General features: G+C 40.1%; 1 protein-coding gene across 1 annotated transcript in view; it reads right to left on the bottom strand.

Moving 5' to 3' along the window:
• Positions 1 to 7,525: 7,525 nt before the first annotated feature.
• Positions 7,526 to 19,334, bottom strand: part of gabrb2b (gamma-aminobutyric acid type A receptor subunit beta2b) — a 34,181-nt gene continuing 22,372 nt past the window's right edge. Inside the window, exons 6-10 of the mRNA XM_086131139.1 lie at positions 17,236 to 17,373; positions 15,243 to 15,395; positions 13,576 to 13,820; positions 12,901 to 13,041; positions 7,526 to 11,715 (exon numbers count right to left, since the gene is read on the bottom strand). Of these exons, the coding sequence (XP_085987265.1) occupies positions 11,368 to 11,715; positions 12,901 to 13,041; positions 13,576 to 13,820; positions 15,243 to 15,395; positions 17,236 to 17,373 (1,025 nt within the window). The 3' untranslated portion in view covers positions 7,526 to 11,367. The remainder of the gene's footprint in view (positions 11,716 to 12,900; positions 13,042 to 13,575; positions 13,821 to 15,242; positions 15,396 to 17,235; positions 17,374 to 19,334) is intronic.

The raw sequence follows: 19,334 nt of genomic DNA, 5'->3' as shown, positions 1-19,334 counted from the left end.
TGTGACTAAGACTTACTTTTAGGGATAGGATAAAATAATTACGTGATAAAAGCACTTCTGGCTGAAGATCAAGCAAAGCCAACAATACAAACAGGATAAGGAACAGACAAAACTGCGCGAAGCAAACTATTTTCTTTCCAGTATGGCCACCAACACGTCAATGTTTAACCACACACAAATCATCTTAGAATGGACACTTTGCACTACTCATTTGACGACTGAGAGCAAATTACAAACAGTTCAAGTGACTATTATCTGCATTGATGGTTCCACGAATAGGCCGCTGCAAATTAACGAGCCATCAATATCGATTTCGGATACTTGAGTCTTAAATGAACCGCTATGGTGTTGATAAGAAGATAAAAATGAGCATGTTTTCGTGACATTAGAGAGCAACTGACGAAATAAATGTAGAGCGTAATACATACATTTAGCAGCGCATAGCCCAATATTTCTCAACAATCGTCGAGATGTTGCAAATTTGCGTGGTTAAGCAAACGTGCTTATCGATTAAGCCCCACGTATGTATGACAAAACACATTTGGATTTAACACTAAACCGAAAAATCACCCTTGGTTCTGCTGCGAGTACCATGAGTAACCCATTCGAGTTGATCCGGAAAAGAAAATAAACACAGTGGAAGCACGAAAGATCTGGCGGGAAGCAGCCAAGAACTCACCACTAGGATCTGTCGAAGCTGAATTGAAGGTCAGAGAATCACGCCCTGCCCTGGCCTCCTCCCGAACTGCAGCAATAACCAGCTCGAGTCAGAAGTGTTGCCACCAGCGACCAGAATATACTGCAGGTAAGGTCTTCTATTATTTATTGTTTTTGTTAGTAACGAGCATGGCACAGTCAGATACGGTACAACAGGGCAAAGTTCTTAAATTCACGTTTTTAGTTCACCATCAACCTGGAGTAATTTGTTTTCAAGGCCAAGAGGTCTGACCGCCGAACGCCTATGGCAATAAAATAATGGGCGCCAAAGAGAAAGGCATTCCTTACCTATCCTATTACTTGGATATGCTGCCCTCCGGCCTTGTCATCTTCTCCAAAAATGACCGTCACTCTTCGAGATTGACAAAATGAATCTGCCTTAAGAGGGGAGGCTTTTTGACATTTTTTTCAATTGCTACAAGTGTATTCAAAGAGCATTGTGATTGCTTTAAGATTAGGGTGGGGGACTGGTGACCAATTTCATTGGTCAAAGAAGTGGGACACTTTCACAGCGACTACTACGGTTTGATTTAGGAGTCTATGAAGCAATATGGATGGGTTACGACAGCTGTGTATATATATATATATATATACACATAGTTATACAGTTAGCATTAGCATTAGCATCCACATCTATTCATCGTCAACGAGCTCTGCCGTGAGACATGCAAATGTTCACTGACACGCCTTCGACATATATTGAGAAATTTTCCTGGTGCGAATTTCGATGTTGATGAGAGTTCATCCTGCCGCTTGGTGATGGAAGAGCTTTTATCCCCCCGGGTGTGCGTTTATAATTGAAGCTCATAAATAAATTTTTAAAAGAAAAGGCTCCGAGGTGTTATTTAATACATTCAGTGGATGTACGTGAGCAGGCGCTGGCTTGCTGACTGTTAAAAAATGAAGAATGCCACTGTATCCCAGCAGCAGGTTGTTAACGCGCGTAACTCTCTCCAGTAAAGCCTTCCCCCTTTGGCGTGGAACAATCTAATTAGGCCAAAATGTAGCCGCTCATTAATTAATCACAGCTCTATGTTTTAAGGGATTGATATATGGGGCTTAATTAAAGTCTCCAAGACATGTTTTGTTTTTAGCTTATGTTGTCATTTCACTTGCAGCCCCAGCTCTCTCTACATGCAGAAGTGGGTTACGTGATATAATTAGCTCCCGGATTTTACCGTTTATGGCATGTAGACAAGTAGTCCTGCCCTTACTAATTATCGTCCCTGTTTATGCTCCCACACAAAAGCAGTGACTTGAACTACGCTACAAGGATACAATATAGCTCAGATGCAAAAGAAGACAAATTAATATATATATCTTTTGTCAATTGGGTAAAACAATGTAGTAGCTGTAGATCAGAGTAACAGTGTATTTTACAACTGAGATGATATAAAGATAAATATGCCAAATACCTTTATCCTCAAGCTGTATCTGGTGTTGTAAAAGAATGTAATAAAAAAGAATTCGTAGGAAATATGCTAATGAAGAAGAAAACGCCTTGCAGGGCAACTCCAATTAGTTTAAATGCAGGGGCACACCAGCAGTGACTTAAAATCACTTCAGCACAAGAGATAGTGCTGAAGTTTAAACAAAGAAAGTACAAAGACATACAGTTGGACAGGACTAATTGTAAATCTTGCGGTCTTGTACAAATCACAGGGGGGAGTGGGGGGAAGTCTGAGGACGGGGGTGTTTGATTTAGAATGCAGTAAATGTGGTGATCTAGAAACCAGGAGCGCACTGAAGGACGGCAAGCAGAAGGTCACCTTTTGTTTCATTAAAACTTTGAGACAGCACAAAATAAGACCATGTCTGACCTGCTCTGATGTCATCCTAATTCATTATGACCAGTCAGTAAGAAAGGTGTTTCTCTTCATTGGAAGAAATGCTGAAAAATGTCAGCAAATTAATTGCTTTTGTTCCTTCTATTTTATTACGAGCGGCATTCTTCTTCGATGCTTCCTTGAAATACAAAGCCCTTATTTTGACCCTGCGTAGTAAGCGGTGCAGAAAAGGAACTCAAATCTATTCATTATACACTATTTCTTCAGACCTGGCAGACAGTGTTTCAATTAGTCATCGGGTCGGGCTTCCACCTTAAGTTATAAGCGGAAGAAGATGGATGGATGGATGGAGGCCCGTTAAGATCTTGCTCCCAAAATGGCTTTTTGGAGCTTTTATTGTAGCTGTTGTTGAATTGTCAACTGTCTTTCCATAAACACAACACGTGTCGATTTATTAATGGCAATCCTCCATTTTGACTCTGCTGTAATGGAATTCAAGAAAGTCTTTGGTTGTCGGCACGAGTCAGGCGGTTCTTCCACTGCATACAAAAACAACAAGGGATGGACATGACGGATCCCATTAAAACCCGTACATCCCGGATGAAACTCTCCACCTTATCCCTCAAAGAACTGCAACTATGGTCCCTTTGCATTTTAAGTGCGGCTGGAAAGGCGTCACGCTATAGGAATATTCCACCGCTTACTGGCAACTGTTGGCTCCGATTCAATTTTCTGGCAATTGGTGCAGGGGATTGGCGGGGAAGCACCGTGTCTTGTTGAACAGCTTTCTTCCCTCACTTCAGACTCCCATGGCATCCCGACGAACAAACACGTCGTTTTCCAATTGCTGCCGTAAGATGAGTTGAGGCGGGAAGCTTTTTTTGTCTTGCTTTGACATGAAAGCGCTTGCCGCATCGCTTCAACGTTTGCGCATTCTTTTCCCATCTGGTATGCGATCTGAGCTGTATCGCCACGCTTGTCTGGGAAAGAAAGAAATGCGTTGTGCTGTTGCACACCGTTACAAATAGGACGTTTAACACAATGACGTTCAACAGGTTGGAGAAGCATCGAAAGGTTTTTACATATTGTCACTGTATGCCACTCATGCTTGATTAGTCAGACCTGCAATGTTATATATTTTTTCTTTTACTCATATCAAATGAGCAAAGTGGGATTTGGAGAAAATTTTTGGACTGCACTTCCTGTGAACATGTTTTCTCGCATTCATTTTCAGTTGAATTGCCAGAAAATGGCGTATGCATGTGCATCTTTATTGCTATTTTCCCCTTGCTCACGATTGTAACACAGCCACAGCGCAACTGATGGGAATGAGACAAACAATGAAAAAAATAAATAAATAAAATAACTTTTTCAAAAATAAGTCGAAACAGTAGAGCACAGATGCCAGGTTAACGAAGGTTTTGCGTGTTTTTGCCCAGCCATAAGTTTTTATGTTTCACCTTCCATTTAAAAACACTAAAAGTACCGATCTACATTTTACCAGCAAAATTCAAATATATTTTCCATGAAATAGTTTCGACCCGGCTGACCAGTTTATTATTAAATTTATTTGCAGTACCTAGTAGTACCTGCTTTCAGAGGTGGAAAGGGTACTCATGCTCTCTATTAACAAATATTTATATTTCATTGCTTCCCAGCACTTGGGAAAACCACAAAAAAATCAAGTCTGTTATTGAGGTGGTGCTATTTCAGCCTTTTTAATGGTCTAATTTGGATGAAATAATCGAAGCAAATGTGTGTTTGCGCACAAACAGAAACGGCAATCAGGAGATTGCTCTTTCGTTCTTGCCAAGTGATCATTACCGCGCTCTCCAGATGCACCTCAGCTCATCGGAGTGTCGTGCGCGTCTGGCTCAGGCCGGTATCACCATAAAAATAGGCCGTAAGCAATAATGGAAAGCCATCATAACACAATGATGGCTGCAGGCACGACGGTAGTGAGGACAGAGGTGACAGCCGTCATGGACCTGCTGCCTCTATGAGCCTGGGGGGGGCTGTACGGTGGCTTTTTAGCATTGCCCATTTAAATGGGCATCATGTAGCCTAATGGCCTACAGCGGAAACGGAATGAATGATTCCTTCTTCTCAGCCACATGGCCTAAAGATGGTGCCCAGTTTCAATTAGTTTGTTCGCAAGCCTTTTCTCTCCGAGTTTAAAGATGGCTGACATCCACCCAGCATCCATGACTGTTGACTCGGGATGGACATTAGAGAAAACCTCTTTGCCAATGGGGCCTGGGGGGCAGGGGGAGAGGGGGGAAATTAACCCATCATTTAATTGATTGATGTTGCTGATTTGCGTTCCTGAAGTAACAGTGCCTCTGCTAGTTGCCGCCAAGTAGTGCACTCTATTTTGACTCAAGTCAACATTTAATTCTACTCAATGGAGCAAATATTTTCTCAAGAAGTGAAATGGTTGAGAATTTATACATCTGTAATATCAGTATAAAATTCACAAAGCCACGAATGGATTTTTAAAAATTAATTTCGGTGGGTAAAGGATGACATTTTTGATCGTGATCCACAGATGTGAACAGAATTTGCGTCTCTTTGATATGAACATGAACACGTTGCAAAACGTAAGACGACAACATGAAATTAGGAATCAAGTTATGTAACATGGATAAACCTAAAAATATTGGATTGGTGCGTAGCTGTAGCATTATAAAAAATTAATTAAGTCACCGATCATCAAAACAAAAAAAAATGCATTTGTAGATTATCCTCTTTGTAAAGATGTATCCTCATGGAAAACAAACAAAAAAAAACTCTCTCTCCATGTCTATTTGTTGCCTAGTAGCAGCACAGTTATTTTGGCCACACTGGCTATTTAAGTACTGAAGTGACTAATATCCTCAGCTTTGACAGATGGACAGTCCAGTCTGTTGTTATTCTACTTTTTAATTTTTTTTTGTTAAATTGCCGTTATTATCCATACATGCAGATTTACATGTCATCGGAGCACATTTGTGCACAGCTAGGGCTCGCTGTTGGATCCACCTGGCACAGTCATGTAGAAATGTGGGCATCACAGTGCCTCTCTTCCTTCACACATGCTACTCACATGCTGCTAAGTGATGATCTCATTCTCTGCTGCGTCCGCTGCGGAGATTTCTGTTTGTGCACGGGTCACACTTTAACGTTACTTTTGGATTCAGATTTTGTGTAAAGGTAGCAATACTTGAGTGCTCAACATCGATCAACAATGAAATTTTCTGCTTTGTTGCTTAAAAAGGTAGAAGACATCAACAATGCATTTCACTGGTCAACAGCAATTTGTAATCAAAGATTAATTTTCATGGCCCTAAAAGTATTGTTGACAGATTTGAAACCTCTACTTTTTTTCAAGCACATCAGGTTTCTGAGACAATTTCATTTTATGTTTTTAGATTGCTAAAACTGATGTTGGCAGTTTTTTTTGTTTTGTTTTGTTTTTTTCCACCAACATTCAAGGGGCACAAGACAGTGCCTTTAGTGGATCCAAGGACTAGATGAATCTGTCATATTGTTGTGGCCAACAGCTGCAAGTTAACCCCCTTTTATCGTGGCTACACGCACGTGAAGCCACACAGGAGACTTAAAAACTGATAAGTTTGGAATAGAAATGTGATGAAACAAAAAAGACAGCCCAGCGAGAATAAAACAACAACAGTCAAAAGGATTTTCCAGCGAAAGAGAAGGCACACATGAAAAAATAATGAGGGGAACACGCGCACAAAAAGGCTCATTAATAGAAACTTTTCGGCACTTTGTTGCAGCGGTAGAGGAAAAAAAAAGGGCGGTGAAACTGGTCTTTTTTTCCCCCCCCAGCAGGCAGAAAATGGCATGCATATTGTAACACACAGTTCACAGTGACAACCAGAAACACAACATGAGAAAAGAAGGCCATGAGAACAAAGAGGGAAGAAAGCATTGCGAGCCACACATTATGCCCATTAGCACATGGGGTAGATGACTGTGTTCTCGACTTCATCACCCCTGTGGTCGTGAGATGTTTACACCTCACTTACAGCTCCATCCTACACTCTGTCTGTCTGTGTTCAACTAAAGAATACATTCCAGTACATGCCGTCTTAACCTCATTCACTGGCTTGTAAGACCAGTTTAAGAGTGTTTTTGCATTTAAGTTCAAGCGGACAAACCAACAATCACATTGTTAAATCACACACTGCGATTTATCCATTTTGTATTTATATTGCATATAAATATATATATTTAACCAGCATATATTGTTTTTTCTTCTTCTTTCTGCCTACATTCTTGCTGCTGGAGGCTGTAAATTTCCCCAGTGTGGGACTAATAAAGGATATCTTACATATCGATCCTATCACGCCAATTCCGAACCTTGTAAAACCTGACATCTACTGTAGTTAGCGTTCTCTCCAATGAAGCCAATCACACGAGCCCATATGAATTTACCTCCTCACGTATACTTGTCACGTATGTCCTGAAACATTTCTGCGACGGTGATTCCCTGTTAACACGCTGCTAATATAGATTTGATTGTGCTTGAAAGTTGCCGTGAAACATTCATTTTAACTGTATTATGTATGGTTAGATACGTCCATGCGAGAGGTCAGGAAAATCATTGATGCAATTCGTGTAAGTAAATTGACATTCAATTGCCTTTTTTTTTAAAAGGATGCAAATTCTCCATGTCAAATCCAAGGTCCGCAGGCCAAATGTGTTCCAAAGAAACTGTGACTGGGACAGAAGAGTGTTTCTTACAAAAACAAAAACCAACCAAAAAAAAAAAACAACCATTCAAATTTGTTTTTGAGACTTTCTGACTAGCGGCGTACCTCAGAGATCTTTTCTTTGTCCACTCCACTTGTTAACTCATCTTTCAAAAGTAAGAGGCAATAATTGAGATCAATTGTACATGATTTGTCTGCACCTGGAATTTTTGGCTGAAACAACAGTTCTACATATGTTCAGATGTAATTAACTGGATTTGTTTGTCTTAAAAAAAATCTAAAAGGGAAGAACAATCGCAGGTGTAGAACTGTATACAATATTTATTGATGATGGTGATGTCATTTCCATGGGTTTCCATTGCAAAGACAGACATTGGCTTTTACAGGGCGTATCTTTGAGAGGGGTACAGCTCACAGTTCCCGGGGAGGCTCTTGTGAGGGGCACATACGAAGAGATTTGTCGAGGTGGACGGTGTTGACAAGGTAAGAAGGATTGACGCCGCTCGGTTTAAAAGTCCAGGGCAGCACGAGTCTAAGGCTTCTTCTGTGAGTGTGTGCAAAAGTACACTGTCAACAAGATGAGTCATTTAGGCTTTGAGCGTGTCTGTATGTCTTTTCTTCCCCCGGTGATGATTCCAAAATATTTCCACCAACCTCAAGAGCCATTTGCAAACTTTTCACAACTACAAAGAATCACCGAACTTTATACAAGGGTGTCTTCAAGACTTTCAAGAGCATACATGTTCAGCTTTCAGAGCCCTAAGAGGACAATATACAGTAGAGTCATTTTGTTTCGTATAAATATGTGAAATTTGGATTTACAAGGTTTTGCCAAAAAGCAGTCTTTGCACTTGTTTTGTTTTAGTTTTTACACAAGTATAAAAATATATGAAACAAAAATGCAGTGAAGTACAAAGACATATTAAAGTGTGGAACGTATGACGTAGACCTTACATGCCAGTTGCCAGTGTACTCTGAGAAAAAGTAGAAAGAAAAAAAAATGTTGCCAAGACATATCCATGGCACACACTCGCTGGAAATATACCTTGCTATTCTGCTTAAACTAACAATTACAAAGAACTGTTCAGACCATATTAAAAATAAAATTTAAAAAAATTAATAAATCATAAATGATGTCAAAACAGTTGCACTTTCCCAAGGAACATTTGCAGTACTCTGGAAAAAAAGTTTGGGTTTTTTTTTTCCCCTTCACAAAAACATATGCAATCTTACCAGAAAAATCATTTTGGTCATGTGAATTTCCAGATTCCTTCACAAATCTAAATTCAAACGCAACCAGCAATGTTAATCATATATTATCATTCCATCCAGTATTTGTTCGTTCATGGCAGGATCAGTCAAACCATTGCACCATCCCATTAAACCGTTCATAATAATATTCCATCATAGATTTATGTTCCTAAAATGACAACATTTTACCATTAAAAAAAACATTCAATCCATTTTTTTTCCTCAAGAAAATGTAACGTACGTTGCGAATATATCCGTGGAGCTTTTTTTTCGTTTTCTTCCACTGTGGCTTTAATATTCGTAAATAATTATTATCACGTTTCAATATTTATTTCTAATGACACAAAAAGTTTTTGTTTTTTTTTTTTTAGTCAGACAGCTACTGCGTATAGTTAAACCAATGTTCAATAAATCAAAGAATAATCTCCAACATAGGCATCTGAATTGTAAGTAGTGTACATTTTGCTGACCTGAGATGATTCCGTTTTTGGGCTACTCCATCTCATCACCCGTTTGCGACTATTGGAAAAGTAGGTCTCTAAGTGAAGCGTTATTTCGGTGATCGTACAACTAATTGCCTTGGGTGCACCGCCACATTACTGCTAAAGGAACAATATCTACATTCATAATACCAAGTTCGATTTTGGCAACAAAACATAAACAAAACAAACCAGCCAGAACTGTTCAGCAACAGGAACAGAATGCCATCATGTGACACGGCCAAATATATTCTGTACATTGTTTAACATCTGACAAGGCATTCTATTTGTGTGAGACGGTATAAATGGTTGTGAAAATCTCTTTTCATTCATTTCTGTAGAAAGCGTACGTGTGTTTATTTACAGCGGTTATATCATCTGATTAGTTACGTGTCTGATATTTACATACTGGAATGGATGTCGGGAACATGATCTCATGTCAGATTTACAATGATTATTTATGTAAAAGGTGGATGATTATGCTATTCAGTTCTTCATATACTTGTGGAATTTATATTGATGAGAGAGAAAACCGTGTTTTTTGTTTTTTGTGTGTGTGTGTGTGTTTGGCTTAAGTGACAAACAAAAATTGCAAAGTGATCACGTGCCAACTGGAAATGACTTGAACAACACAAGGTAAGAATGAATAACCCCAACGGTTGCTATGTAAACACCAGCTTCAAGGCTCAGAGGTCAAAATTAAAATGAGGTGTCATTTGAAAATATATGCTGTCTTTCATCAGCCTGATTTATGGGTGGTTAGATCGTGGACCCGAACCTCTGTCTCAGAATATACTCTCTCAAAATAAAACAAGTGATATTCAGATGCAAATGTGGGATTCCAAAAATGAAGTGATTTATAGGCTTGCAGTGCACTGTGGCTTTTTTTCATAGACACCTGAAATATTGAGTGCTCACCTTTTAAATTCCATTTACCCATACCATATACCAAATCAAAGAGGTTTGCATGTAAATATGACTTCTGAAACATCTTCCAAAAATTTACTGATAGAACAGTACAAGAGTTTGCGTAATATAACCTGCACGTTATTACCGTTATTACGTTATTTTTTTTCGTAAATATTCAACACTGTTGTGGATATATGCGACAGACCGGTCGGTAATTATATATATTTTTAAGTTATTTAAAATACCATAATGTTGTTGCTATGTAGTGCAAGTCACTACATTTTATAACCTTTACAAGCACCAGCATTGGAACAAAGGTGCAGCCTTTATGGCTTTTAAGATCTTGTGTGCATTTTTCTTTTTGAATAAAATCCATTGACTAAAGATGCATCCATTTCCCCAACCGCTTATCCGAACGAGGGCCACGGGCATGCCGGAGCCCATCCCAGTTGTCTTCGGGCGGGAGGCAGCGTACACCCTGAACTGGTTGGCAGCCAATCGCAGGGCACACATAGACGAACAACCAGTCACGCTCACGTTCACACCCAGGGACAAGATGGAGTATCCAATTAACCTAACATGCATGGTTTTGAAATATCGGAGGAAACCGGAGCACCCGGAGAAAACCCACGCAGGCATGGGGAAAACATACAAACTCCACACACAAAGGCCCGAGCCCTGATTCAAACCCGTGACCTCTGGCGCTGTGAGGCAGATGTTCTAACTACCTAACGAAAGTTTACTAAATAATTCAAGAAAAATAAACACTATTTGCTTTTAATTACAGTGTATGGTTAATTTGGTGGTCTTGCGGCTAATGATAAGATTGGGGAAGTAACCAGAGATGTTTATGCACAACGAGGGGAAAAATGGTGAGCATTAAAAAAAATGCATCTAACTGGCTAATATTTGTGCTTTTATGCATGTGTGCAATCGTCGGGGTAATATTATGAGGTTATGTGACTTAATTTGACACCATTTGCACAGTACTACTTAATAATGGGAAATGGGGGACATAAATAGCGTCCAGTGTACAGTAAATGTATTATTCAAGACTGATTAACACATAATCATTTTAAAAAACGTAAAATGATAAATAAACGTACACTTCTCGGATGATGTGATACTTGTTTGAACAATAAAGAGTCAAACAACTTAAATTCAACAATTCCACTTCTATATAACTTTTGGCAATAACTGACCACACTGAAAATAATACCAAAAATACAGCATATGAAAACACATAAATCTCAACGTGTTATTAAAAAAATAAAATAAAAGAAAAAAAACAATGACTTTAGAACAGGCACCTTTTATGTTCATCTCCCTTTTTTGTAAGGTTTTTTTTTTGTTTGTTTGTGTGTGTCGCGTCAGTCATCAAATGTGATATTCAAAGATATGATGTATGCAGTCTTGGGTGGTGTACGTCGGTCCAAGTTGCGAGACACAAAAATAACACATGGAAATAAAATACCAAGAAGAATTCCGCAAAATGTTGTTGTATGCCTAATTGACATAGTAAAGCCAGTAAATAATGTTGAAAAAGGAGAAGACGGTTGGGAAGATCATCCGCGACCATTTGTCTATGGAGTTTACATCAGTCAAGTCTGGAATGTTGATCTTGAGCTGCGAGGTGCGCCTCCTTGGTCGACTTTTCTTCTGAGCCATGTGGCGCTCCAAAGTGTTTCGGCCAAAGTTGTGGCGGGCCAGCCCTGCTTTGCGGTACTGCAGCGTTGAACTGTCGTACGTTAGCATGGTGTTCCGCGGGTCATTAAGACCCAAAGCCAACTCTGAAATTCCCATGTCGTTCTTGATGTCTAAAGTACTCAGTAAGATGTTTTCATGTGGGTCCATCTGCTGAAGAGAAATGGCAACTTTCGTCACGGACTCTCTGTGAACGCCATGTCACGCTCATCATGGTCTTTGACAAAGTGCCCTAATAGGATTGGATCAAAACTACGGGACTGACAGAGACTATGACAGTAGTTGAGTCTTATACTGATGTGTGTAACATAGGTGTCTAAGAGTTAAAAAAAAATGCTTCAGGATGTTTATTCGATTGAGAGGGGAGCTTGCAATTTGTTCTGGGCACTGGACTAGCAAACAGAAGGAGAACTGCCATTTTTATTGCTGCAGTATCCTTGTATCCCTTGAATGTATTTTATTTTGTCAACTTATTTAAAGACCAAATGTACAGTTGGTCTGTTAAAAAAAAAAAGGAACATTCAATTCTTACATTGACAATAAAAATCATCGCTTCCTGATGATACCATAGCAAGCAAAAAACATGACTGAGAAGTCATTATTTATCTTATCATTCACAGCCACCTTGCTCAACAAACTCAACACATTCATAACACAAGCAGAAACAAAGCAAAGTAAAAAGCAGCATTTTGATTCGGGACGTTGATTTGCGTCATTGTGCTTTTTCGATATGCTTTGAATAAATGGGCCATTAATCGCCGTGCGCAAAACGACGTCTGCTCTTGGTGACCATCGATCACTGAATGGCTTTTAGCTATCAAATGCAATTCAGTTCACGAGATAGAAGTTGACTTTGAGATGCAACGGCAATTGAAATGGCCTTATCTAGTAAATTAAGCTTCAAAGCAATACTACAGATAAGTGATACACCCGATGAATAACCCGTGGCTCATGTCAGCTTATCATCTTATCATTACTATTCTTGCTATTTTGTTAAGATGGCTGTGCATTCTCTTGTGACTATCTTATTAATGATCGCATGGCATCAAAGATGGCCGTGTATGAGAATCATGCTCATGCATGTTAGTGAGGGCCGTGGCTTTGGTCAGAGACTCCAAGAGCGGTGAGTGAGGCTACATTCAAATCTTGCTAGCAGTCTCAACACTGCAAAGTCTGCCTATCATGGCCAATGATGTCTTCCAAATTCATATTCTCTTTTGCCGGAAGTGTGCAATGTGGCTAGTTTTTAAACTGATATTTACAGCCTCATATGGCTCATAAGATATCACCGACGTTGAGTCAGCGCGGCAAATATACTGCATTAGTTTACGTCACCTTATTCTTTTGGTCGCCGAGTCCGATGGCGGCATCGTCCATAAAGATCGGTTCCCACATGGAGTCATGACCATCGAGATCCCTTTGTTTCATCCTCGCATACAAAGTGTCATCTCGTCCAACGACATTGCCCACCAGCCACTGCGAGTGCACACAATCACCATGGTTACGAAGAGTATGATTTTTATTTATTTTTTGCTTGTGTAGGCGGGTATAAGTTGGCAACAACATACTGTTTGTGCGATACTTGCTCCTCGAGGTCACATGTAGCTACACAGTTAATACAAATCACTTCTCGGAGGATCCTTATTTTATTCCTCGGCTTGATTTGGCAATGATACATATTTTGGTTTCATGAGAGGGCCTATTTTTAATTCAGGTCTATAGGGTACAGAAAAATGGGAACAAAAGGAAGGCAGCACCAGGAAACTGAGATAGTTTCACAAATAGATTTTTCTTCAGAAACCAGTTGGTTTTCAAACATCTTAGAAACTTGTTGGACTAGCTTTTAGTGTGTCTGGATTTCGAATTAAACCCAATATTTAATCTATTGTTTCTCCAGCTAGGTCCTTGGAGTGTTAAAGATCATTACAGAAATGTCTATGAAGACACAATCTTGTATGAGAGTTTTCTAAGGACTACATTCCACTGCGCTGAGCCAAGTTACATTCCTACCTTGTTTGGATCCATTCGCATCTTTTCATTGTTGGCCGTCGCCGTCTTCTCCGCGGCCCTCTTCTGACGCTGAGGGCCCCGTCCAAAGAAGATGTAGTTGACCAGCGCGTACTCCAATAGGGCCAGAAACACAAAGACGAAGCAACCCATGAGGTACATGTCAATAGCTTTAACATAAGGGATTTTGGGAAGCGTTTCTCTCAGATGGGTGTTGATGGTCGTCATAGTCAGCACCGTGGTGATACCTGGTGTTAAAGGGAAAAAAAAAAAAGAGTTTTATTAAGAAGTCAGCGGATGATTTAGGAGAGCGCTAATGGTGCAATCGTGGATTTATTCCAGCGATTTCTAATTCTTATCTACAAGTCCCCACGTCTTTTTGCTTTATTGATCATGTCAGAGTACGTGAAACTTGAATGACCTGCCCTTTTAACTTTAAATCTGGCAATTGGAGGCGAGCTAATTTGACATTTTTTAATTCAAAAAGTCAACCTTGGTCCTGTTCATTAGGCAAGAACTCCCGCTGAGAAAAGTTGTAGATGGTTTCAAATGCTTCGGGGATGATTAGGAGAATGATCTCACATTTAAATTCGCTTCCAGTCTTGGTCGTAGTGACTTTCAAAGAAGACTACCAGAAAATGCAAGAATTCTGTATTGCATGAGAAGGCTCATTCAAATGACATTAAATTGGTTTTATATACAGTACATAATTAATTCAATGTGTTGTCAGCTTCTGTAACATCCTCAAATCCTCGGAGTACATCTGCTAACAATTAGCTCATACATCTGTAACAAAGCGGATCATAGCCCAAAATAGAAACCCAGCTAAAACGTGGGGGGGGGGGGGGGGGGGGCATGCAAGTCCGTTTTAAAGTCTAACAACAAGGTCAGAAAACCTGGTTGGGAATCTTCTACAGATTTAGAGGTGACTAAAGACACAATCACCTAGCTGACCTGTTTCCATTATGAGGCATTACCTTTTTCCATTAAATCCGGTAAATGCGCCCGACTCCCGCCCACTCCCCCGAATCACTAAATGCAGCTCAGTGTTCAATCAGCCAAATTGCCTTGTCGACTAAATCGAGGGATGTGTAGCGGGATGAATGAAGCGAGATGGATGCTGTTCGGTCATGAGAAGACAGGCAGCTTGCAACAAACAGGAAGCGTATGCAGCAAAGAAACCTCCCAAGACACGTTATGATTTACATAATGGAGGTTGACGGGAGTAAATAGTTCAGCCAAATGGTGGAAAATAGATGACTCTTATCAACCGAGTCGTCCATCAAAAAAATGCTCTTGTTTTGATGGTGTCTGTTTCCATTTCCTTTAAAACTTTTTTCATCATCATCCAACGGATAATGTTTCTGCAATGACTACTTTGAAATATGACCGTATTGAGTGCATTGGAGGGTTGATTATTGGAGTTTTACCCCGCAGCCCCCACCCCCTCCTAAAAAAAAAGCCTCTACTCCCAAGAACCCACATTTTTCATTGTTGTCGTGCGTGAACATGGGAGACCTAAAAACTCGCAAACATTCAAAACGTGCCTCGAAAAAAACTGCAGATCAATAAGTATCGTGTCCTCAATATGATTCACACTTTTTCTTTGGCTTTCTTGTATTTCTTTTGGAGCCGAGGGTGATGCCGCCATAGATGTGTACCTGACTTACCTAGAGCCACTCTGGCAGCTGACGCGTCATAGTTGATCCAAAAGGATACCCAGGAGAGAATGGTGATTAGGATCGAAGGCATGTAGGTTTGCAGAATGAAGTATCCAATGTTTCTCTTTAGCTTAAAACTTAAGGACAGGCGGGGATAAGCTCCTACGGAGAGTTCAGAAGGGGAGAGTAAAGAGACCAACGTTGAGTTTTGTGTTGAAATGGGCATTTCTGAAGATGCAGGAAAGTGCAGTGTCGAATGTAAAATACTTTGGATGAGTCACTTGTCAGAACATTAAAATGGGGGAAAAACGGTGCCGGTTAAGCAGTAATTGTTCAAGAGTATGCAGAAACCACTAAATTCAAGTGGTGCAGATTTGAATTTAACATAAAAATAGACTTTGAAAGGCACACAAACATCATCATGACAGTAGGGGTGCCGCCAAGCAAGTTCAATTATGTCACGTGTTTTGCTCTGCATTATATATTTTTTAATTTCAGCTTCCTTATCCAGATAAAAATTAAAAAGATTTTGAGAAGGATGTAACCGCAACCAAATTTCAGCTGAACTCAAAAACGTCACACAAACGCTCTTACAGGAGCACGACGCGGAATTGCAATTTACTTGAAAGTCACGCAGACCGAAAAAGGGCTGAGGGGACAAGACTTACACGTGAAAACACTTAAGAGTCCGTCGGCCCATCTGCTATTTCATTTATTTAATTTAAGCATGAGCCACTGTGAGTGTCACTCAGGTTTAAGTTCATCGGATAAAGAAACACAGCAGGTTGACAGGAACGCAACAAAACCCAGCGGCATGCGTTATTCATTGGATAAAATGACATTGGCTCTCCTTGGCCGTCCACTTGACACTTGTTTTGGATCAACGCCGAGCACATGCTGATATTTGCATCTTTCAACGATCTCAGGGTCACTACTTCCTCTCTGCCGTTTTGCATCATTCTAAAAGGGAATCCCCGTGCCTTCCGTACCCATAGAGTTCATTTATGTGACATTAGTAGGGCGACACTTGGCCAGGCGTCCTTCGAATACATTAACGGTACCGACACAATAGATTTTCAAACATTGTGCATTCATACGCAAATAAAGGCGACTTGTTACCCTTTTAGGTATAGGACAAGCCCCCTTGGTTCAGAACTACTGTCCCGCTTATGCCTATGTTGCCTGATTTCACGACCATCTCATGAATATGGAAGCATGGAAGGCATTCATATTTCATTGTATCAGACAACATTCTTTTTGTTTATTGCTTTTAAATAAGTCATGGTGTCTTACGTCTCATAGGATAGTTCCTGATAGCAACTCGGCTTGAATGTTTTCATCTTTACAAGCTATAGTACAAGCAATTAGCAGAGATGGTATTTTCGTATCCGTCCAAGTGCAAGCGCTAAAGGGAATTTGTTTGCATGATAATGAAATCAAACCGTAAAAAGCTACATTAAAATCCCCATTTCAGAGCGGTTGTTACTTAATGAAACTAAAGTTCCTTGATTGACTATTGGGCAAATTAACTATTAATTGTTAGCTTTAAAGGGCTCAACTTGCGAACATCACATGACCAAAGTGTGAAAACAGGTGAGCCTTGACGGTCACTATCTGAGCTCTGTACAATACAAAATGGCCGTCCCCTCCGAGGGATCAAAATGGGTGGATTTTTTCCAATTTAATTCATAATCCACAATGGCAATATTAGTCAGAACACTGTTTATGGTCGGTGCATAGAACGTATTATTGTGAAGGAAAGTTTTGACCACATTTTTTTTAATGGGATAGGATAATCTCTCCTTTTGAATGGCTTTTGCATCATGCTTTTTCTTGAGACTGCTAACGAGTTGAGTTTGCATCAACCGCGCCTCTGCTTCGTGCACCCCAGCACTGCAATTTGCATCACATGGTTTGAGACTTTCATCAAAAAGCAATTTTACAGATTTTTACAGTCTATACCGTCAATGGCGTGTCCAAGTATGCGATACAGACTCCTCACCTGTCGAGAAAACGACGTTCTTGGAGGTGAGCTTGTGATCCACAATGGAGAACTGCGGCAGTTCAATCTTGTCCACGCCGGTTACGGCATTGTTGCCTCCTCGCCAGTAAAACTCAATGTCGTCTGTTGTGTAACCATCTGAGACGGGAGACAGAAAACAAGGATGTCCTGGTAAGTACCAGGCTGTGCAACAAACGCCGGGGCGTAATCTGCTTCTTTATGGCTGTCGGAAAGTAGCGGTAACAAATTTCCCACTTTCACCATTTAAAGGTTCTAATTTCGTAGCGTCCTGAACAAAAGGAGGAAAAAACGAAGTATTTATTGTTGCAAACAGGCCATTTAACTGTCCTCTGAGATTAAGTGTTACAGACTCCAGTGCCAATGTAATAGCCATACAGGCACCCCCCCCCCCCCCCAGAAACGCCAATAAAGTCGTAAAAATTGTAACCGTATATTGACACAGATTTATTGCTGTAAGTGGTTGCCAAGTTTGAGAAGAATAATAAGGTAATGTTAGCATTCTGAACTTTAAGATGGGTTTGCTAATTTAGTTTTGAGGCACGGCCAAGTTTATTTTCCATAGTTGATGAAGGTAGCACCATGAGACGCCTTTTGTTCACCCAAATAACTCATTCACTCCCAAAGACGTTTTTAAATGTCTTTTCAGACTTGGTCCAGGATTGGCTGGTACTGAATGAGATAATTACGTTGTGGTTCAGTAAAGAACGCATTTTTAAAGAATTTTGCTCTCCTCCCGACACAGTTTAAACGTTTATGTACAGCATAGTAGGACATATTTTTCTACAGGTTTTTTTTGTGTGTGTTATTGTTGTGATTTAAGGCTAAATTATTGATAATTGCTATTGTTCAGCGTGTTTTTGGAAGAGTGAAAGAAAAGTGAAAGTAGTTAAAGAATGTATTAGCACCTTTAGCTTTGCGTGCGTTCACACAGTTTAATCATTCACCTTTCAGCTTTCCTTCAACAAAGCTGGTGCTAATGCCTTGATGCTACACTCGGACTGAATTATGGAAAAGCCCGACTATCAATAATGAAATAATGTTAAACATACAACATTACTTATGTATAGTATCTTAGGAAACCCCTTTACTGCTTATAAGCTATATGGACTAAATCTACGAGTCAGCCTATTATGTTACGTCCCAAGTACAACTAAATTATTAACTTTCAGAGAAAGAATGATTAAATAACCAAGCAAGGCATCCATTTTCATCTCTGGAAGCAGGCCGGAATCCTTGAAAGGGACAAGAGTCTATTAATATTAATCGCAACCAAAGTTATTCCCTCTTTTGCTTTCATTTTGGCCAAATCAGCGGAGACACGGGTAGCAAAGTGGGCTTTGGGTTCAAGCGATAAATCATTGAGTATCATGCTACTCTCGTTACATCCGAGGACAATTGCTACTTTCATGAGCAAAGATAAAACATTGCTGCCAGGTCGTGAAAGTTGCTTCTTACATGATACGTGGGACGCTGAGGGTGGTTGATTATTGAAAGTGCAAAAATTACGTTACATGCCGAGTCAGTTAAACCCATTTATGTACACGTACACGCCAGTCCTTCTGTGAGGATTATACGCTAAGGTTCTCTACATTGAGAATGAATAATGATGATTTCATAACCCCCTTGAGACTTGGCAGGAATCAAATAAAAATGAACACACTTTTGTTTTTGTACGATAAATCAAACAAGATGAATGAAGGACATTTTTAGTCGGACCAAAATCGTTCCACCGTCGCAGAACGGCACTGTACCTTCTTCCGGTCGTTACAAAACGCAAGGTCAGTCATCTCTCCGCCTACTTTTCTACCTCACCACAGTTCCTTCTTTCCTGCCTGCTCTTCTTAATTAAATCTTGACTGACCTATTTAGTTGGGCTGAATTATTAAACCTGACTCTTCATCGGCGGCTTTGAACACCCTCACACTCACGCTCTGAGACATCGCTTGTTCTTTTTGATGAAAGCCCCCGCTTGGTGCTTGCCGCATTCAAGTGTACCCCCACAATACACTTCCATTTCATGTGCGGTGCCGTTTTCGCTTCATCTACATCTCAAAAGTTATGAAGAGGAGGGATAGTTA

This window comes from Hippocampus guttulatus, chromosome 15 (assembly GCF_054856545.1).
Source record: "Hippocampus guttulatus isolate MCC_2025c chromosome 15, RoL_Hgut_1.0, whole genome shotgun sequence".
Taxonomy (NCBI): Eukaryota; Metazoa; Chordata; class Actinopteri; order Syngnathiformes; family Syngnathidae; genus Hippocampus; species Hippocampus guttulatus.
This window is presented reverse-complemented; position numbering and strand designations above follow the sequence as displayed.